We start from the raw sequence: 23,251 nt of genomic DNA, 5'->3' as shown, positions 1-23,251 counted from the left end.
ATAGGTTAAGCTACCCAGCAGTAGACATGTAAAGTGATTATAATAGCCCCAACTTTACAAGCTGCAACATGAATGTGTTTTTTGAATGCGTCATGATTCAATATATTATTCTGAAATTAGGACTTTTGCTTTTAGCACCTTAAGTATATTTTGATGCTAATACTTTCGTACTTTTACTTTCGTAAAAAATAAAATGTTGACTTGTAATGGAGTATCTTTATACTTTGGTATATTGCTGCTTTTGCTTAAATCAAACATCTGTATACTTATTTCCATCACTGTGTGCCTTTAATACTAACAATAACCTCACCACCACCACCATTGTTAATATTTGGCGATAAATGAATGGTGTATTTTTTCTTTTTCTTGCAGGTGCACGTGACAGCTATCCCATCGCATCCACGTGCGATTGTTTTCATTCCGACACTGCTGCTGCTGCAACGGCTCGTGACGTCACCGGCCTGACTGGCTCGTTGAACGGTAGCGAGTGTGTGTGTATGTGTGTGTGCAACTACCAAACACACACTCACACACACACACACACAAGGGGGACGGTCAAACACAACGCACGGGCTGTCATTTCACCGCAGTTGTGTTGGGATTGAGATAGGAAATTAAGGAAATACCAAAGAAGAAGAAAAAGAAGAAGAAGATTCGGGAAAAGAAGAAGAAGAAGAAAACATACGAAAAAGAAGACGAAGGTCGCAGCCGTTGGCGCTAACTGAAACTTTTAAAGATGGAAAATCCGTCCAGCAACAACCGGTTTCGGTCCACAATCTTCAACCACGGTGAGTTTCTGACATCTGACACTGCATGTGGGATGTTTTATTATTCCGGTGATGATCTTCTAGTATCTTACATATGGACTGACCCACAATTAAGCCTACACCTTCCCTTTAAATCGTGTTTATGGCACGGTGCTGTAACGTTAGCATGCACCGTTAAATACATCAACTGGCCACTGTCCTGATATCTAGCCTAGAATTAAGATGTTGTCCAGGTTTGCAAGCCGATGATGAGAGCACATATTGTTTTATGTGTGCTGAAAGATTTTACCACTTTCACTGGAGCAGAGAGTACACTTCGTTCTGCTAAACGAAAATCCCTGAAAAGCCTCGACACGGGACACGGGACACGGCAGCAGCAGCAGCACACTGTAATTCTACAGTTATGCAAGAGTGGCACTAAGACTTGCCACAATAAACTATTTCTGGACCACAAAGACATAGTGTTAGCTGGATAGCATACAGACAAACTAAGGGCTGCATTAAAGACTCGCCCCATCACCACACTGTTTGCTTGTTTATTTACGCTGCAGCAGTCGTAAAACAAGCAGTTTGTTGTGAAGCTTTACGCTTAAACCTAAATGAGATATTTTCACTGCCTCACTTCCCTCCCTAGTATAGTCTGGCCAATACTGGAGTTACTCTGCAGATTATTTTCTAGATTAATCGATCAATCGTTTGGTCTATAAAATGTCAGAAAATTATGAAAAATGTCTATCCCAGGTTCTCAAAGTCCATGGGGATGTATTTAAATGTTTGTTCAGTCCAAAACCCAAACATATCAGTTTAAAATGATATAAAACAGAGAAAAGCAGTACATCTCCAGCTTTGAGAGGCTGAAAGCAGCATTTTATTTGCCATTTTTGCATGAAAAATTACTTTCACCATTAATAGATTATTACAATCAACACAATTTTTCTGTCGATAGACTAATAAGGATCATTAATATGATTTGTGTTTTTTTTTCTCCAAATAATTGTGACCAAACTATGCACTTAAAGGGACATTTTACAGGTGAAAAATAACATGTCATTGCTTTGTAGTGTACAATTTGACACATTTCTTACTTATCAGCCGACATATACCCCTATTTTCTTTATGCAATAAGCTAACAGCAGCGGATATATTGGACTAGCCATATTAATCAGGCTAACTCTAACCTTACTCTAGATCACCTGAATCTTATCATGTCTTAAAACTATGTTCTGCTCCCAGTCTGTCCCCATTTTATAAGCTCCCTTTCTGTTCAAATAAAGGAGTTTATTTTCAGGCACATCAGTGTCATGATATGGAGCACTGCAGGCTGCAGTCACACAAAAACATCTGGTTTATGAAACTGTTGCCCTGTGGTATATTCTGCCACTGTGACTTCTGATCAGGTCTTATGCTGCACCTCAGATGTAATGATTTATGTTTTATCACAAACATATACCTTAAATTGAGAGAGAGCTTGAATGCTCAAAAATCAGTGGTAGAAGTTTTTAATCTCAATGTGTCCAATTACTCCCTTTTACTCACACACTAGTCCTGTATTCATAAATATGACTCGAGTACATACATAGATCTAAATATAGGCTAAGATATTACTTCATTGGTTTAACCAGAGACCATGAAAATTCCACGACAAACAGACCTACTCTAAATCCATGTTGCATGTTTAAGAGTTTCTTTCCAATGTGGTTGGTCATCTTGTCTTTTTTTGACCAGAAAATTAAATTGTACTTCCTTTAGCATCTCTGTCAATTCATATTTTTGTGGAGCCACTTCACATTTTACATGTCAGTGACAAGTTCAAATATTAGTTTTTCCATGTCTGACTATCATGTGTTACTAATGCCTTTTTCAGCTCACTGGAAAATCTCATCACAATTTCTTTAGTGATATTTCTTTGCAGAACCGTTCACACATGTCAGCTAGGGAATTGAAAACCTTACAAGCAAGACATTCATTTCTCAATTAAACTCCATTTTTAGCTGAACTGACCCGTGAGCTGTAGGTGGAACTACAATCTAGGACTGCTTTATTGAGAGCCAAATAAAGCAACATGTTCCTTTTCTGTTCACTTAAAAACAAAGTCTGTGCAAGGCACCCAGTAGGAAAGTAAGTGGTGTGAATGGGAGGCACAGTCAGCAGTAGCTAACATTCCTCAGGGAAAGCCCTGCGGAGAGATGCTGCCATCCTCGCCACTGTCTGTGGCTGCGCTGACAGTGTCCCTGGTGGAGGACCTCAGCGTGTAGGTCAAGAGATGAACCACAAGAAAGATTAACAAGTCAAGCAAGTAGCCATTATAGCACAGCACAGGAATTCAACGTTGATCACATGTTCTGTATCTCTGTTATAAGTTGTCTTCACCTCTAAATGTGCAGCTATTTTTGGAGATGTTTAATTTATCCGTTCTATTATATTCTCAGTCAACAGTGCGCAGGAGTCTTATTTGCATGTCGTCCTGCCACAGTAATTTCACTCAAAGTGCAGCTGGAGTGTAGCATACTGATGCCCAATCTGTTTTAAAGAGCAGCAGCAGTAATATGCAGCTCATACATTATATATTGTCAATATGCAAGGGACTACTGAAGCGCTGCCTGTAAGCTGTAACATTTCAGCTGTTCCTGAAGTGGTTGTAAATGGTGGCAGTAGTTGAAATGAGATTTCAGTTCCCTGACCTGTGTCTCAGCAGAGTCTGATCTGTGAGCTGACGGGCAGTGATCGTCCTGAGTTTAAAGTAGTCAATCAATATTTGTAATACTGCCAGTAAATTTCCCAGGACAGGCAGTTCTGGAGTAAATACATTTGTTTTGCCTCTTAAGAACTGAAAGAATCAGTAAATTGCAAACATCATGAATAATTTGGGCCGGCTTCTGCATATTATAAATGACTGGAACTGATCTGAAAGGGCCAGACTTTAAGATAAGTGCCGGTTTCATTACTGAGCTTGCCACACTCCTGCGTTTCCTGAAGCATAGCACATGACCTTTATCAGCGGGGTGTGGAAATGGTAGTTTTCCAAATGTTTTGTCTGGAAATAATTAATGTCGTGTGTCTTTGCAACCCATTCCTCAAGAAGTGAATAATCTCCAACTGTAAATCTGAAGACATTTACAGGAGGCCCTGCACCAACACAAGCATGCTCGGCCTTTGAAAACTGCATTTCATGTCTTTAAAACATTCATACTTTTGCAACGTCATCACTCAAGCTTTATCACAGACATGAGTTTAAAGGAATACCACCTTCGCCTCCAACATGACCATTAGTGTATCAATTGCTCACCCCGTGTTAACTAGAATTCTTAAAGAAAACGTAGTTTTTCTCCTATGCCTCCACGGTGAACGAAGAATCCAAAAAGGGAGAAAATGTCTGATGAATTGAAGTAACTGGGGGCCGCGTTTAACAGCAAAACTATATTGAAACATTCTTTCACAAACTCTCACAAAACCCGTGCAGTATAACGTCTCATTTATCCAGACATATGCATTTCTGCCAAATTCCTTACTATTTAAAACACTTCCGCATAAACAGTCTCACCCTTGCACAGGTGCACTTGTCCATGTGAGTCCAAAGTGTTTTAAAGTGTGTTCCTTTTTTGATATTTCATTTACCGTAGAGGCATGCGAGAAAAAAACATGTTCAGGGTCCGTGACCTGTTTTATGTGACATGTCTAAACAAGTTGTAGGATTTCCCTTTCTGAAACTGGATGATCCAGGTGTCAAATACTATGTGATGACCACAAAAAGGTCAGAAGCCATCCCAAATGTTTCCTCAGTATGTCGACTTACATCAGTTGTTTCTCAGATTATTACCAGCATGTTATTCTACATAATAAATGTTCACTTAACTTGTTTTCAGATATACATTTTTAAATGTTGACAATATTATGTTTCTGTTCCTCTCCTATATGTATGACCTCCATTGGATGTGGATTTTGAAATTGTTTCTCCTGCGGATCAATAATCCTCTTCTAACCAGACGATGAGGTAAGAAACCAGAGTTTTCCTCAAATCTGCTGCCGAAGACAAAGTAGGTCACTTAGGAAGGGAGATTTGGCCTTGATTATCTCACCAGAATGAGGACATTGTGGTTGGTTGATGTCAGCCCATTTTAGCCCTGATAGCCACTGCTTTTCAGGCGGGGTTTTATGCAGTTTTTGTTTTAAATAAGTGGAAAAGTCATTAAACATTGACATTTTAGAATTTCAAACTTTGCTAAAGTCACAGGCCTGCTGTTGTAGTTTCCTTTTCACAAAGGGTTTAAACTGAGCCAGTGATTTTTGCCATGTAGACTCTGAGCCTGTGTGACTTCTCTGTGTTTATGCGCCTGGGGTTTGAGAAAAGGTGTGTTCTGAAAGTCCAGATTTTCTTGTTCCTTGTCTGGCAAAGTGACAACTGAAATTCTGCGATGTGTTTTCTTTATGTACCTGCATAGTTTCACTCTCCACATTTTAGTGTTGATCGTGGCCTTTTTACTTTGCCGAGTCAACAGCTCACCTGAAGCGTATCACAATGTCCGAGTGAGGGTGATCATCTGTTATCGCCTTTCCAGTAGCCAGTGACCTGCCACCTCAGTGTCAAAACTGCCCCCCTCCCTCTTCTCTTCTACTCCCCTTCTCCTTGTCACTGCTGCCCCGCAGCTGTGTTTGGCCCGGCTAAGTGGGAATGAAAGGGGGGTGGGTGGTTGTTTGTTTTCAAGCCCAAACAGCTCACAGACGGGTGGAGAGGAGTGGATCCGTATGGGTGTGACAAACCCCGGTTCCTTCCTCAGCAACATTCCTAACCTATGTGACAAAGCTGCGGTGTGTGCTGACAGAGGGAACACCTTGTGAGGAAACTTTCAACATCTGTCTGCTGCTGCAGACGCTGCTGCTCGCTACTGCTGCTGCTGCTCGCTACTGCTGCTGCAGACGCTGCTGCTCGCTACTGCTGCTGCTGCTCGCTACTGCCTGCTGCTCGCTACTGCTGTTGCTGCCACTGCTGCAGCCGCTGCTGCAGTCGCTGCTGCTGCTGCTGCTGCTGCTGCTGCTGTGTGACGGCATTCCCTGGTTACTCTCATGATGGTTTGGTACACCTCTCTGTGGGTATGTGATTAAACAAACAGATGTCTAAGTCTACATACATTTAGTTCCTGCTCTTCAAACCACACCCATTGTGTGATTCTCATTTAACACAATGTATCTCTCCTCTGAAAGCCATCATTCAGTCCAGGTTGACATAACTGAAGTGCCCTTCCGCTGCACCCACACCCCGTGGCTGTAAACCACGCAGGACTCTGGGGTGTGGCGGAGCAAAAAGAGTGTGGCTGTGGCTTCCTTTTGTTAGCCTAAAAATGCCACATAACCTCACATACATGCACACACACAGAATGGCGTCACTGTTCATGGGCAGTGCCAGCTGTAGACAGAAGAAGAGGAGTGGATGTTTTCTCTCTCTCTCTCTCTCTCTCTCTCTCTCACACACACACACACTTACCATGGTGCATTCCTCTGTGGCTTTTACTCAACTAGCCATTAGCTTCCTGTGCCTTCAATTGCTGCTTGCCACTGCAGCCAAAGTGTAGGCAGTCTATACTTGGACTTTATTAGCCTATTAGCTTGCTAGCTAGTGCAGTTGATGCCGATTTTCCCCATTCTCCGCTTCCCCTTTAGCTGTGTCTGTTTTTCTCATTTGCTGTCACTGCTGATGTGTACATGCTCATTTTGCATTCATTTAAAAACTGGAATGGCAGAATGTGGAGATATGCTGCACCACGCCCTTCTGTGCGCTGTTCATTGTGTCATTGTTGAAGGACTCAGAGTACATTTTATTTTGAACATAACATTTCAAGTAATTAAACCATAGGAATGTCAAATGATGGGTGTGGGACTTGATCTGATGACATTTACTTATAGTATGTTCACTTCATGGTTCAACAGGTTATTTCTTAGCTGAGGTGAAATGGACTCGGACTCAATACAACTTCTTCTCTCTCTTTCCTGTCATCCATTACATGATCTCAGTGTATCCACACACCAACAATAGTGCCACTCTACTCTGTGAGCCCTTCAGTGAGGGGGGGGGGTGGTGTATCAGTGAAACCTGACCCATCTTTTTGTATAACTCTCCACTTGGTGAAGTGTGTGGGCTTTACTCTCTGAGCATTCAATGATATGATGGCACAGTGGGGATGCTGACACCGAGGCTGTAGCGGTGGGGTTTTGGCCGGTGGGCTTTGCTTGGACAGGCGGCCCTCTGGATATTTTCAGTTTGATGCGAGGGCAAACAATCGGGTTAGGGAGCAGGCACGCAACACTTCACTGAATATGGGGCCAGCGTAAGAGAACAATAAAGAGATGGTGAAAGATAAGTGCTTAAAGAGGGCTTTGTTGTGAACATCCGACACTATCGTGTGTTCAGTATTCTTTTGTAAGAGCCAGTTTTTCCACAGGAATAGAAGCTGTATTGTAAGGCGCATGTACCTGTCAGTCATTATGAATTATGTAGGTTAATGTCAGGAGTAATTATGTAACCCCATCACAAGGGAAATACTGTGTACACATTCTTTTTGGTTTATTTTGGAGGGTGGACGGCTGCAGTTACTATGAAACTGGGTGGGCCAAGGAAGAAACCATATAATTTTGGATATTTAAACTATACGTCCCCTCTCCTTGTCTGCATTCCCCGGAAAACCTCTCTGGAATATCTGCTTGAAGACTGCTGTTGTAGTCTTTGCTTCATTTTCGTCGACGAGCTTTAAAATGCCTTGCTGAATTGCCCTATTTGGTCCTCCTCTGACATCCTAACTTCCTATGCTTACCGCTTCCTTCCTGTCTCTGCTGGGCCTGCTCACCAGATCCTGAAGCTAATTGGCTCGTGTCTTCATCTCTGCAGATGTCCCACGTCAGCCTGAGCTATCCTCCCAACCTCCAGCCTCAGCCCGCTGCAGACGTTTTGGTCAGAGGGCGACCTTAGACATTCCTCTAAAGCCTCTTAGAAGTGGCCCCTGCCAAGCCCCCCACCCGCTATAAATAATCTCAGCCCAGTTCCCATGGCCCCCTCCAAGGTCCCTGCACTAAACTAGCAACGCATGAAATGCTATGGCGACACCACAATGTTCTACAAACCCAGGGATGATTAGCTTTCTGGTAGGAAGTAGGGCAGGTGTTGAGGTCAGGGCAGCGGTTATCAAAGCCTGACCGACTGCCATGAATAAATGGAGTAAAGGATTGTTTCTGTATTCAGATCATTTGCGTTGTGCACCAGCTGTTCTTTATTTGTGAGGCTTGCATGGACTGTATGTCCTCTGCAATGGTGACACTCAGTGATGTAGCTGTGGAGCTGACTGCATGGTTTGTTAATGCAATTAATTCACAGCTCTATCACAGTGTGACTGTTTTTAAATTTTTTGGCATACTTGGAATCAACATTCACATTGCACAATTATAGTATTTGCAGCTCCTTTCCTAACCTCTATCCCCCCCTGGGACAACTCTCAAATTCCTCCAGTTTTCAATATGTGGTTTGGAGTGCAGTCATGTCTTATCCTTCTGGGATCAGCCTGTTGAAAATATATTTACATGCAGGGGTGTGCATAAAGTTTGGTTTGTGTGTGTCATGCAGTCAGTACGCCATAATTCAATATTTGGTGACTACAAGACAAATCATAAAGGGAAAATTCACCATAACACACTGTAGCTCAGCTAAAACATTAGCACACATGTTAGCATTTTGCATTTCTTTATACGTTTCATTGTTTGATGGTTTATTAGTTTCATTCAGGCTTATTTGTGGTAAGATATTGAAGAAGTGACACGTTATTTCCAGGGCAGCTACTGTGGAGCTTAATAAAAGAAAAGGCTTTATAAAATGTCAGAAGTAAACGCCCAAGGTTTTTTTCTATTTACAAACATTTAACAAGCACATACAGTAGCAAGTTTTCCATGGCACAATACTTAAAGATATCAATTTATGACTGAAGGCTCAATTGCCAAGAATGCAATAATCTTCAAGATATGCTGCATGTTTAATAAAGGACACTGACCTTTTCTCTAAAGTCACTGTCATGCTGTTACTAAAGCATACAGTGTGATGAAGCAGATAATAAACTTGCTCTGTAAGTGTTGTTGAAAGCCATTTTATGAGATGTTTAAACTCTGAACTGCAGTGTATCTTGGGCAGTTTTTCTCTAACAGCTACTTCCCTCATAGTTTAAGTGAAGTTCCACAGTCAGGCGGTGTATCAACCAGACTGATGTTTGTTAGAATGGACAGTCGCCTGGGCCGAGAGCCAAGATGCCTTGATCTAATCTTTGTACTCCTGGGATTAAAGTCAGAGAGTTTACTCTAACTGCGGGCACTGTGAAGACAAAAGTCGTTAAAATATTGGTATCAGAACAGCTACATACAAATGGTCTGATGGGAAAGCATGTCTCCGACATGTGATGTGACATCTACAGACACATAGCTAGCTGTCCTACCTGGGGAGTGATGAAGTGAAAGTACCAACAGAAAGATTTTCAATAATTGTTAATGTTATGTAGGAATTTATTTTGAGCATCCAAGACAATTTGTGTTGTTCCAATGTCAACTAATATAATTATTCCACATCACTATTCAACATGTGTTTAGCCATGAGCAGAAGCAGACATTGCCATCATCCTTTTAGTTATTTTTAGTACTTGAGATTTAAATATTACATGGGTTTGACATGGTTCTGATGGTAGCCATGAGTGCTGAAGCCTGTGTGTGTGTGTGTGTGTGTGTGTGTGTGTGTCTGTGTGTGATTCTGTGTACGTTCTAATGCACAGAGATGACAGTTGTGCTTGTTCAGAGCCAGCACGGTCCTCAGCTGCAGCGTCCTCCACTCCCCTTAAGAAAACACTTCCAGATGCTCCAACCATGCTGCAGGACAGTAAGAGGAAATGCCAAGCAAGCCAAAAAAAAGAAAAGCAGGAGAGATGGTAGAGATCTTCCCCAGGACAGGGGATGCAGTAAAGGATGGTTGACTCCCCAGAGAACATAAAACCTGTATCTTGATTCAGTTTGTCAGTGGAAATGAGCCCCTTATCTTCAGGATCTGGGTTTTAGATATAAAAGGACACGGATATTGGATAGTCAGAAGATGCTGCGGTGTTTGTAGATGACCCAGAAAGAAATGTGTGGAAAGTGTGAGCAGAGAGGAAAATCCAGCATGTCTAAAAATACAAAATGGCAGTAAAGAAACTGTATTCTTCTATCGTCACCATCAGCATCAGCACAACCAGCACACACATAGAAGAAACAGATACAGATGGTGGTATCAGATTGAAGCACTTGGGTGTAAGTACTGTAATGCAAGGAATGTGTTAGCATGCTGTGACACGATGATAGATGGAGGAGAGAGGGAGTTTAAGACACTTAAGACACAACCACAATATTTAGAGAATGTTACTGGAAGTGGGATTTAGGAAGTGATTCGTTAAGAGAAGAGAAAGAGGAAATCAGTGTGAGCGAATCAATCAATCACTCAGTTGTTTTGTGGATTTGTGGACTGTTTTGAAATCTGCTTTTCCCCTCAACATCACAGACCTCCGCGCCGTGTGGCCAACATAAGCAGGAGACCCCAACCTGCAGCAGACAGATAGGCACTACACAAACAAGCACATGCAGAGTAGCCGCTCACCCAGTGTGGGTAAACAGTGTCAGAAACGTTCTCTGGGTAAAGCAGAGACCAGGTGCACTTTTATTGACCGTCAGTACGGCGTGTGAATTTTCCTTCCTCTGACCCTTTTGTGTGAGTGAGCACATGTGTGTGACTTTATCCATATCACTCCACACTCCACACCGCAGCCCTTTTGAAACCAGATGCTGAAATAACCACAGCACTGGCACGCCACCATTCAGCAAATATTTACTACTCTTTGAGCGGTTTTATGGGGATATTGTCTAGAGCTCCATAAGTCAAAATTGACTATTTTCTGATCTGGAAACCGATTTGGCATCCAGCTGAGCTGCAGATGACTCCACATTGCAGGTGAATTACCTGTAGATTTGGCATTTTGTAGAAATATAGGTAGCCCGTAATATTCACTGAGAATCTGTTGCGATATGATCTGCTCCTTCCATATACTGATGTTACTACATGCACTAAAATCTCTTTCATCTTTCTTGGCACATCAGTTTGTTTTATGTTACAGGATCTGCAGAACTACGTTTAGAATCTGACAGCTCTAAGCTTTTCTATTTAGACTCTTTCTTATTTTTAAACTGCTGTTAGAAAGAAATGCAAGCTATAAGGAAAGTGTCCACTATCCTACTAGAGTAAATGTGGCCAGAATTGATGAGGATCATCTCTAACTTCACTTGGTATTGATTGGTACAAGAGACTGTAACATGTGTACGTCTGAATGACTCCTCTGTGATGTGGTAAAAGCTTTGAAATATGAAGTGTTTGGGGAATCAGCGATTTGAAAGCGGTGCAGTTGCTATTGTTGGGATTTGGGACGGAAGTGTCTAAAACGTGCTTCTGTGAGAATTGGGATCATATGAACTGGGTGAACACCAAAACATGTGCGTCTCATTGAAGGATCAAAGAGAAGACACGTGGCTCATGCCTCCCTCGATCCTTAGAGTATGCTGCTCCCCCTTCACCTCTCTCCCCTTTCATGTGCTCCCTTCTTTCCAAACTTGTTTTTTCTCCTCTTTGTCTTCCGGTGTAAGAAGGAGCTCCCCCATCGTTCTAAAATAGCCTGTTTCACTTGCAGGATTCACTCCGTCTGGCTTTCAGGCTTTCTCTCTTTAACCTTCACATAAACACACTCGCGTACCTGTGGCATGTTGACCTTCCTATTCAGGAGCTCAAACCACACTGGCATCCCTCTTTATACTCATCTCTCTCCCTGTGTCTCCACCCTCAATGCCAAGGAGCAAGTTTCTGAAACAAAAGTGAACAGTAAGAAATAGATGGAAGTTATGGGAAAGACCACGCTTTTAGATCTTCATAACTCATACAGTATGATGTATTTTACCGGAACATCCATTAGGCATTATGAGAATTTCATCCAAGACAGTGAAAGTCACACTGCTTAAAGATGTTCAGCACTTTATCTATATCACAATCTGTCAGTCCAAAGAGTAATATTCATTAACCTCTCATGATCACTGCTGTATCTTTGTATATGTTTTTGTATTATTTGTTGTATTGGACCTATTATAAATGGACCTATTAAGATCCTTAATTACTGCTTAGCAAAGACGGGTGCACTGGAAATGTCAACTAATTGAGGCTGTGTTAAAAACACTTTAATCTACTAAAACACAAATCCACCACTTTTTAACACTGCTGCCACCAAGTTATTAACTGTCTCCAATTAAATATTGATCATTTACATTCAAATAAAAAGTCACAAATACTTCTTAAATCCATCATACCTGTTTTTCTATTTATGTTTCCTAATTTAGGGGAATTCAACAATGATGTTACTTGAGATTCAACCAAAATTTCTAAACTACAGAGTGTTCAAAAACCTCTGACTGGCAGGAAACCACATTCTCATTTACTGCTGCTCTGTGTGAGGTAGTTTTAATTGTGTGTGTGTGTGTGTGTGTGTGTGTGTGTGTGTGTGTGTGTGTGTGTGTGTGTGTGTGTGTGTGTGTGTGTGTGTGTGTGTGTGTGTGTGTGTGTGTGTGTGTGTGTGTGTGTGTGTGTGTGTGTGTGTGTGTGTGTGTGTGTGTGTGTGTGTGTGTGTGTGTTCTTCAAAGGTTAAGAGGACACAGAGCATGGATGCCCATTACTGACTGCTTTATGGAGCTGGCCTTAGTATTTAAGCACCATAAGGAGCTAATGACTTCCTTATTGTTGGAAGACCTCCTCCAGTCTCTGTTTTAGACTCCTGGTCATTCAAAGGAAACAAGAAAAACATCCGGTAATTTTAGCAGATTAACAGGTTACCCCAGGCAACTCTTTCTGGGGCGATACACACTAAATCTAACCTTTCTCCGAGTATCCCTCGTATTTGTTTTTATAGTTTTTTTTTTTAATGAAACAAAGACACAGGAAACATAAAATGTCTGTACAAAAGAACGAGGTCAGACTCACCTCTGAGGATATTTCTAAGGCACTGATGTAAAAACAGAAACTGAAGAGACCCAAAAACATTTTATTTGTCTTAAAATAACTATGATTTAAAAATATCTGTGTTGCTGAGGGTGACTGCTTGATTTCCAGCTAAGTTTATAAAATCTAGAACCTGAGGTCAAACTAATGTTTACCTGAAGAAGTGAACTGTATTTCCAGCCACAGACAAGCTGTTAAATAGCTCACATACTGTGAACTACTGGGCATGTACACCTGCTGGACTTGACCCTGGTTTGACTTTGTCCAGTTGCAACCAAATCAAAGTATTTTTCAAAGTCTTTAAGTGACCTAATTAGTCTGTAAATTAATGCAGATTTAAATAGAAAGGCTGTTGTGTTATTTATGTGATGTCATTTTCATTATCACTGGTTAATTCCTGCAGGGGGTAACTTTGAAAAACATTGCTAAATTGGATTTTAATGTGTACGTGATAGAGATTATCGTAGTGCACCTCAGTCTATATTATATGTGCACATGTATTCCTCAAAAAGAGTTTGTTCAACCAGAAATTAAGCTGACCTGGAACTGTCTGTCTCCTTGAGATGCCAGGGGGAAAGAACAGAAACCAAACTCACTTCTTGCTGGCAGAGAAGCTGGGGGAAACTGGGATTGAAGCAGACTTTTAAGCCTCTGATTAGCTATTGAATAGATGGGGTGGATAATAGTTTTACTAGTGGAGGTCCATTCTCTGATTTACTGATGCAGTGTCAGCTTACTGGCTCCCCTGCAAGGGGATAGTAAATAAAAATATCAGGATTTTAATCATTTATACTAACCAGTGGCCAGGTTATTACTTTTTCCAGTGCATGTTACCAGCATTTGGTATTGATTTTGGGACCCATACTGAATGTTATAAAATGTGCTAAATGTGCCCACTGGGCAGTAAATAAACGCCCTCAGTGTTCTTGCCCTTCCACTCCACCTGTTAACCACTGCCACAGCAGACTGCCAGCCGCCCTCTCGTGCCGCCTGTTTGTGATATTTATGATTGTGAGGAATGGGACATATTTTAGGGGGGGGAGGGTCGTTTTTACCGTTGATGATGTACTGGATCAAATTACAAAACACTCAAACGGTCTTCTTGAAATTGATGTTCAAAATATGTGACCTTGGCACAGTGTACAGTGTTTCCCCTAGGTTTACTGCTTTGGAGGGGGAGAGTGCTCACCGTGCGACAGGGGTGGGGGAACACTGGTAGGGGAAACACTGGTGTAACTTCTGATTCAAGCATTTAAAATGGCTCTCAGGACATTGTGACTATAGCAGACAGAGGATGTATTTTATGCATTGTCAAAGTTAAGTACAGTTTCTTTATTTCGTTTTTAAGACATCAGGGAGAAACTTTGTAGGCGGACAATAAGATGTAACTCTGAGAGCGTGTTTATCTAAAATGACACTTGTGGTCTTTTTAACTTAGCCACTTTGGTTATGACATTGTTTTCACTGGAAAAACTACAGCATGAGTCGGCCAGGAAAAAAAGAAATTGGCATGGCATAACCTCCCAAGACAATGTATAACAATCCCCCGGTGTTCTAAAGAAAGCAAACCTCACACAAACGCATCAGTAGGAATTCCTGTGTGACACGAAGAAGTTTGAGCGATACAATTCTGTCACCATAAAACACAGAGAGTTCAGTTTATAGCATGATGAAAGTTTGACGTCTGTAAAAGCACATCTCAGAAGCTTGTCAGATGTTGTTCATCTTTTGCTCCATTTAGGCAATTGTGTAACAACTAGCTCTTGTTAGTTTTGCCGCTGCAGCACATCAATATTCTCTAAATACGGCTTTCTGTTTTTTCTGAGGTTGTGGAGACAAAAGTTTCGCCTCTCTGAATGAGCCGTCTGGTTATGGCGTCTCTGGCATTGCTGTCCAGTTTCCCTTGGAGTCGTGCCAAAAGGGGTGCCCCCTTCTCTGCAGTGTTAGCATTCGAGGGAAATGTTGAGAGCTTGTGCATCGTCACCATTCTGCTTGAAAAGACACAAGTTTCATCCCAGTGCAGTTACAGATGTTGATATATTAGAATGTGCACGACAGGCGATCTTTGGTATATTTTTAGCTTTATTGTAATTGTTCTTGTAAACACTGAAGGATGGTTAACCTCATTGAGTTGAGAAGTCGATTCGGAAGCTGTGGTTTTCTTTCTAATCAACAGCCGGGTCCATCTAGAGCCAGACTAAAGCGGGGCCTGGCGAGCGAGCTCTGGCTGCCTACTTAGGAGTCTTGCGCTCGCTGGTGTCTGGGATATTAATAGAGCTAGCCTGAGAATTCAGACTAAGGTCAGCAATCAGATTCCTGCTCCCAACTAGTGGAAAGGAAGAAGAAGGAAAGATCCCTCCCAGAAATGATGCATTTTTCACAGTGCTCTTCATGTATGTAAACGTCCACTCATGCAGGATGTCTGTACTGTGAGGTAGGGGTGCCCACTCCTTCTGCTGTGTCAACTGTTGTGTCCTCTGCCTACAATTAATTAATTTAGGCTGCTTTAGGCTTTTTATATGATTCACCCAGTGGAAAGTACTTTACCCACGGGATTGTGTCCTCGCCCAACTACTTTATGTCTTTTTAATTCATGAGGTGACACATTTTTATGCTTCAATCTCCAGCCTCAATGTTCTTCTTAACAAACTATATTTTGGTTCTGCATGCTGCAGGTAAACTCTGTTACCCTCTGTCAGCTTTATTAGTGAACATAATGGATTAACATCAGTGGCTTAGGTGAGAGTGTTTATGGTAAATTAAATTGACAGCATGACCAGCACATCCTACTAAACCCCACTAAAAAGAAGAAAATGTCTTGCCCTGCGCTAGTGCTATCAGATATCACTCCCACAAGTCAGCATGTGGCCTGATCTATAGAGCTGCACATCAGCTCCTCTCTTAAGTTTTGTAAGCTGATGCAAAAACACGTAGTAACCTTTGTACATTTATTTGTATTTTAATGATATGCAACAAGTTGTGACGTTATGTGATCAGCATGTTTTTATTATATTATGTGCAGTTATTTAAATGTTCTACTCTGTGACTATGTAAAGTCAGACATACTGTATAGTATACAGTATGTCTGACTTTACATTTGTACACAGTAGTAGTCCTATATAGTGTATGCCGGGACTACTACTGTGTAAAAATGCTGTGAACATTTAACCTAAAATATATCTGGCAAATTGAATCCATGTGTTACAGTGATGAATATAAAAATGTTCCATCACTAATCCTAATAGATTCCACTGGCCACTGGTGGCATTAGTGGTTAGATGGCATTTAATGTATTTCTCCTCCTAGCTGTGGTTTTCTTTACATCACAGACTGGATTATTGTTATTAGCACAGCACAGCTGCTGGCTAGACGATGGCAGCTTCGTCAGCAATCTGTCCACTCACACAGAATAGATAAATAGACACACGAGCTTCCGTAACATAAACACACAGTCGCATACATCTGGAGTTTACAGCTTAACTCAGAGCCACACAGACCCCACTATCGCACACTAATTTAAACAAATATCAACACAGGGCCGCTTACTCCTCAGTCACAGATGGCCTGCATGAGCCCAGTATAGCCCCTACAAGATTAATGTCTGTACATCATGACCCACACAGATTACAATCCACTCACAATCTACATATACAGTAGGTTGAATACTGCACAAGTGTCACTTTGACAAATAGTTCACCATCTTTGACATCATTATCTGTGTGATCGTAGTCCATAGCTCAGTTTAGTGTGTGACTGTGTATTTACATTGACCGTAATCTGTAATGTTCATTCTTGAGTGTGTGTGCGTCGGTCACTTTGTGTAACATAACTCTGCTGTTCTTGGTAAAATAGAGATTATACAGGAATAACATTTTGAAGTGCCAAAGTGAAGAGCTCCTGCAGCAGATGCAGAAATAGAACACTTTCGACAGTACAGTTAATCTTTTTTTAAGGTTATTATAGCCATATTTAACTTGAATGAAATGCAGGAATGTGAACTGCATTGGCAAGCGTATCATTTCTGTCCTTTTGGGGTCATGCCCGCAAAGGATAGAGTGAACAGAGCCGAAGGGGGGGAAAAACAACAAATCCTGGTGGATAGTTACGAGATGTCATTTGATTCTGGGCCTCTGATCTCTGTGCATCAGTCTCTGCATTGCTCAAAGCTTTTTCTCTCCCCCTTTTGCTATCTTCCTGTCACTGTTGTTAATTCTTCTGAACTTGCCCTTCACCCACATCCGTCTCTCCACATCACTGTCAAGCTGTGCCATGGTGGCTCAGTCGCTGCTGTTCCCAGCAGCCATGAAGACCCCTAGGTAGTTTAACAGTGGAGTTCATCACTCCATTCAGCTTCACTCACAGAGAGTTTCTGACTGCAGCTCCCTTAAAGAGTCTTTTTAAAGTCCCAGATGAGTTGAAAATATCCCTCAAAGAGGCGGTCTGTGCTATTTAGCATTGCCTCTATTGAAAAGTTATTTATCCCCCAGGTAGAAATTCCCTTCATCTCCAAACTCTGCTGCCTTGCCAGGTTTGAGTTTTTGGCGTTGGCTGCTAAATAAATCCATCCAATGATCCAAGTTTTCCTCCAACTAAGGAAATTAGAGAAAACTGCACAGAGCAGTGACTAACTGAGATATTTCCTACCTTTTAAAACACTAAATCCTGGATCTACTTACCGACACCGGTCCGCTCTGATGGTGCAATGACCCACTTTACAAATGAATGTTTTCTTTTACACAAACGTGGCCATGAGCATTATTGACTTACCATTGGCAGGCAAGTTCATAATATAACGCAAGCTTCTGTCTGACATTTATTGCTCAAGTTTTTTCACATCTGTCAAAAATCCCACTATAAAACTAAAAAAATCTCAGTACATTTACCTGTGGTTAAATCAAAATATTAATGTTGAAATGCAGTGTTTCAGCTTTAATGGGTTGCCAGTTGAGCAACCAATTACACTTGAAATTGTGCTATAGCACTTGAATTCAGCAAATAGTGGTATTCATGTTAACTTCAACATTAATGAAGAATTGTCAAAATAGCAACATAGATTAACTCTACAATCTTATCATGATCGTCACAATGTGCAGCTTAACTTTCATTTTCGCGTGTTGGCCCTGCGGTCTGGGTTTATCACGCTGCATGAGACTCTGCAGGATGCCAGGTGTGTCACTGAGTCTCATTTCCTTTTGACGCTCTTCTGACACCTCTTTTACTCGAGGTGTGAGTGCTGGCGACGCACACCATGTGCTGTACATAATTTCATGCTCTTCTCACAACTCTGTGTGCACTTGTACTGCCTTTTCTTTAGTTCATAGATAATTGAACAGTGAAGCTCAGTGGAAAACGGTGACAGTGAATATTTCAGCACAACTGAGGCTACGGAAATGAATTTAATCAGCAAAAGAAGAAGGTCCCAGCTCATCACATCATTTACCTACAAGTTTTAGCCTAGAAAAAGGACTAACTTTGACACTGAAACTGACCCTTAGCTACTGTACTGTTCATGTGTAAGTGAGGGAGCAAGCTATGCAGAGCCTAAATAAATATTATCATGCCCCACTGAATGTACCCAAACACTCTATCCAGTGCAGCAGTTACCTAAATAAACCAGAGGTGACGGCTCTCTCTGCAACCTTTTAAACCGTAGTGGGTAAGGTTCTTTCTAGTCCGTTGTATTGATCCCAACGCAATAAACTTTGTTTTTATTATTTGCTTTAGCTTTAAATTAAGCATAAAAATAGTACTGTGGTTCTGAGATGAATTACTTTAGTTAGTTAGTCCACCTCAGCTCTCTCTCTCTCTCTCTCTCTCTCTCTCTCTCTCTCTCTCTCTCTCTCTCTCTCTCTCTCTCTGTCTCTGTCTCTCTCTGTCTCTGTCTCTCTCTCTCTCTCTGTCTCTCTAATACTACACCTTACCTAAGAGTGTTGAATATTACACCTTACCTAAGAGTGTTGAATATTACACCTTACCTAAGAGTGTTGAATATTACACCTTACCTCAGAGTGTTGAATATTGCACCTTACCCCATCTCATCTTATTCTTACATTTCTCTATGTATATAAAACATTTTGCACTACTTATAAATATTGGTACATTTTTGTTTTGTAAATCTTACTGTTCCTACTGTGTATTGCAACTGTTGCACAACTATTTCCCTTGGGATGAATAAAGTTATATCTTATCTTATCTCTCTTATCGTATTAGGTTTAAGTATTAAGTATCAAGGCAATGAAACAATGCTAAATTGTTTTTTGAGCTGTTAGAGAGGGTTAGGGTCTCCAGGACCCAAAACACAACATTAGGGTTGAATGATGATGATGATGATGATGATGATGATGATGAAGATGATGTTTTGTTTGATAGTTTAATAATAGGATTATTAAGTTTAGTGATTCTAGTCCTGTGAAAGTTAAGGCACAGCAGTGCCTGGTGTTTAATACTGCAGCTCCAACCTGTTTTCTTCCTGAGGTCTGTCAGTAAGCCTGAACACACAAAGCTTTTCCTTCCTCCTTCTGTCTGACCTTCACACTCAAGCAATCCTCTCCCTTTACTCCTTTTCCAACATCACTGCTCCTTTTGCAGCAGATCACCAGCCAGTCAAGCCGGGGCTGCAGCATGTGTCCGTGTGCAGCATTACGTTATTAATGTCTGCCTGTAAGACTGTGTAGCTCTGCTGGAGCTGGTACAGACCTGGAGCAGCTCGCAGTCGGTCGCTGTCAGCTATTGGATCGTGTGTGTGTGTGTGTGTGTGTGTGTCTTGGCCATCTACAGAATGGTAAGTGAAGCATGTCATCTGCATTGTGGCGAGTAGTGAGATAAGCTTGGCTACCTCTCCTGGTTTATAATGTGAAGAGGCATGTTTTCATTTATCTGCCTTTAATTTTTCGACAGTCTGATGCTCTGACCAGCACAGCGTTACTGCACATAAGTTAGCATAATGTATGTTTGAGCTGCTGAAGTCACTAGCATCACAGATGAGTCAGTTGGTAAGGCATCCCAGTCATGTGTGTGAGTACTACTTGTGCTTTTATGTGCAGCTCTTGGTGTGTTTGGACATCAAGATTAGAGAAGTGGATTACATCCGGGAGGAGGAGAACAGATGGAAAGAGAAAAGGAAGGGGACAATTATGTGTAGTTCATGTTGGAGCCCAGGCCAGCCGGGCACCACCCCAGAAGTCACCAAAGCCATCTGTTAAGAGGATGACTCATATCTCTGAATCCTTTTAAGAATTTGCAGAAATCATTACTACTACATTTACTATTATTTTTGGGTTTGTCATGTAAAATGTACATTTTTCCAACACACTCCCAGACTTCAGACTGACTGAAAGTGTTTAACCACATGAGAGCAGAGACTGTTGAGGCCACATGGTGGGAAGTCAGCTCTTGTTGGCTCATTCACCATCACAGGTGAAGCTCAGATGTAACAAGCCATGTTCTGCCAGCCTTTATAATAGCTTTGTAGCCCCAATGTGGAAAGAGATTTTCTGAACTGCTAACCTGCTTATTATTCCAACAGTCTTATAATCCTGAGGACACAGGGATTCCTCATGTGTTGTCTTGAGCGTCCATGAAAGGCTCTTGTAGGTTCAATTTGAGTGCTTAGCTGCTTGTCAATCAATGATGCTCTTAACCATCTGTGACATACGAGATAAACAGCTAAATCACCAGGGAGATGACCGTGATGAAAACCAAAGCAATTTTGCACTAGACAAATATTGAATCCAGGTGAAACATCAAGATCTTGTTTATTAGGGGAAGAAATGTTAAACTATTGTAAATGTATCTCCCCAAACGCCTACAGTTCAAAGGATGTCTATGTGGGAGATTTCTAAAATGATGCTTTCTTTGGGAAGGAGCTGGTACAGAGGATTTGACCCTCACACACTCAAGTACTTTCTGCTTTATAAGAATGTAACACTTTGAAATATCTGACTTCTCACTTGAAGTAACACTGTGTTGGTGAGAACTATTGTGTTATGTACACTGACCATCTGCTTTAAGTCCTGTTGTGTGCATCCAAGTGTTTGTTCATTACTTTGTGCTCTTCGTTCAAATATACATTACTCTTCACCGCAGCGATACGTTACCTCTTCTTGTGTCAGTAAATAATCTGCAATCATAGTAATCCCTTCCTCCTCCTATCGTTGAAATCTTCTCTCAAGAGACAATTTGAATAATTACAGATGCTGCTTCACATTATGAAATGAAAATGTGTTCAATGCCGTGTGATCCTATATGTGCTGAATAGATCATTTTAGTCGTAAAGTCAACATAGTGACTCCTGTTTGGCAGAACGCACTGTGCAGACTATTGACCAGGACAAATGTTTTATTAAACACACCGTCTCTCTACTTTCAAAAGATAGAATTACATACAGATTACATTACCACTCTTCAACTGGCCTGTGATCCGTACATGCTGTTTATGTTTCTGACCATTTCTTCCACTATCTCATGTCCTACTGATCTCTGAGATTACCAGAGATCTTTTAATAGAATCCAACTTTGAACATAAAAACTTAATTCAAGTGAAAAACAATGGCTATCCACTCCATGCTCAACAAACACTTCCTCGCATCATGCCCATTTCATAACAGAACTCTCTACATGCTCTCTATAATGACTTTTATTTGTTAATGGAAATGCCCTCAGCAGGCCTGTGGTGTGGGAGAACACAGTATCAAGAAATGTTAAAAACAGGTGGACTTGTTTTATCTATAGACACTAGAACTCTGCATAAAGTAAGTCTTAAACCTTAAAAACTTTTTCCATGAGGTAGCTCTTAAATGGTAAATGGACCCCGATGGCAGCGAGCTACCATGCAAGACACTACTACTGGGAAACTGTTTTAAAGTGCTCACACAGCTGCTGGTTTGTGTTGCAGATTAAATTGTTATTTAGCTCTGAGATCAATTTTAGGTATAATTTTATCAATGGAAGCACATTTTTGCATTTTAAGACATTTTACAAAACATGGGAGGCCAAGCTCGAACTTGACGAAACAGGGCTGATAATGTTAATGTAGTAAAACTGCAAGTTGTTAAACTTCACAGATTATCTCCCAGGCATGTGTTTTGCCTGTGGTGCTAACTTGCACTGTAGTCAAACTTTTTAATGGATATTGCACATGATGTAATGAACAGTCAACCTCCAACATTGCCTGCCCTGGGGACTGCTGACTGCGGTTTCTTAATCTGCTGTTGTAGTTTAGTAACTTTCTGTTTGTTTCCACTTTGGCATGAAAGGAAACCCAGTCCAGACACTGATGTCATTTCTCTTATTGAATCTGTTCAAGACACAATGCCAACACTGTTTCCGTAGATCTGTGGCTCCGACTACAGACTTCACCCTCTTCAGTAGCATTGTGATTAGACCTAGCAGGAGCCAGACATCACACAAGGTGGTTCTGTGTTCATGTAATTTGGGAGTTATTGACTTCACTTCTCCAGGGCAAATAGAGTTCACCACCCAGCAAATGTTGGGTTTGTCGCCTTTTGTCTCGGATGTGTTGGTTTTTCTCTGCTCTGTTTGGGTGCAACACGCAACACCTTTCGAGACTGGATGCTAGTCAGCTTGTTCCGTAGTCTCTTCATGATTCAGCTCTCTGGAAGTCAGTAGAAAATGATAGACTTAATAATTGTCATTTTGAATAATGGCTGAGAATAAACCGCACAACTCAATAAAATGTCCAGTTCTCTGCCAAAGGTGGTGGAATAAAAGCGTTCACGAGATACCAGACCCTTTGGCTACATTCACACTGCAAGCACTCAATTCTGATTTATTGCTCAGATCTGGGGTTTTTGTTTCAGTGTTCACTTTATTAATTTTTTTAATGTGGCCATTTTCAGATTCCAGTGTGAACTGGTCATTGTCCCGAACTGACCACACGCGCAGAAGAACAATAACAAAGACGTCACACACAGCACGCTGTTGTATGGAAGTAAACATTGGGGGCCACTGTCTAAAGTTTCATTTATATTGGTTGATGTGCAGTGGAACCTGTAGCTAATTTGTGAGCAGATGATGACGAGGATGAGGAGAAAGATGGCTGGCTGTGTGTGTGTGTGTGTGTGTGTGTGTGTGTGTGTGTGTGTGTGTGAATTCATATTAATATTCAGAATGAGGTCATTTTGCAAAGAATCTGACCTGTATCTGATTTAGGCCCAGATATGAAAGTGGCCTAAATCAGAAAAGATCAGATTCCATCAGCTGTTAACACTTTTATAGAAAAGAAAGAAAAAAAACAGATCTGAGACTCGTATGTGAAACAAGAAATCAGATTTGGGCCATGCCTGCAGTCTGAACGTAGCCTTTGTTGTGGCTTCTGAACTTCAGCGTCTTGTGTGTGCTTGTCTGATTACGATAAGCTCCAAATCTGGTATTTTAAACAATTCCTC

At 41.3% G+C, this 23,251-nt stretch overlaps 1 protein-coding gene across 2 annotated transcripts in view; it reads left to right on the top strand.

The window, feature by feature from the left end:
- Positions 1-495: 495 nt before the first annotated feature.
- The window catches only part of septin4b (septin 4b), a 42,292-nt gene continuing 19,536 nt past the window's right edge, over positions 496-23,251 (top strand). For both annotated transcript variants that reach the window (XM_029446172.1, XM_029446169.1), the window contains exons 1-2: positions 496-788; positions 4,751-4,758. In XM_029446172.1, coding sequence (XP_029302032.1) covers positions 737-788; positions 4,751-4,758 — 60 coding nt within the window. In that variant the 5' untranslated portion in view covers positions 496-736. The remainder of the gene's footprint in view (positions 789-4,750; positions 4,759-23,251) is intronic.

Source organism: Cottoperca gobio, chromosome 13 (genome assembly GCF_900634415.1).
Source record: "Cottoperca gobio chromosome 13, fCotGob3.1, whole genome shotgun sequence".
NCBI classification, from domain to species: domain Eukaryota; kingdom Metazoa; phylum Chordata; class Actinopteri; order Perciformes; family Bovichtidae; genus Cottoperca; species Cottoperca gobio.
The sequence above is the reverse complement of the archived record's forward strand: the minus strand, read 5'-3'. Positions and strand labels throughout refer to the sequence as shown.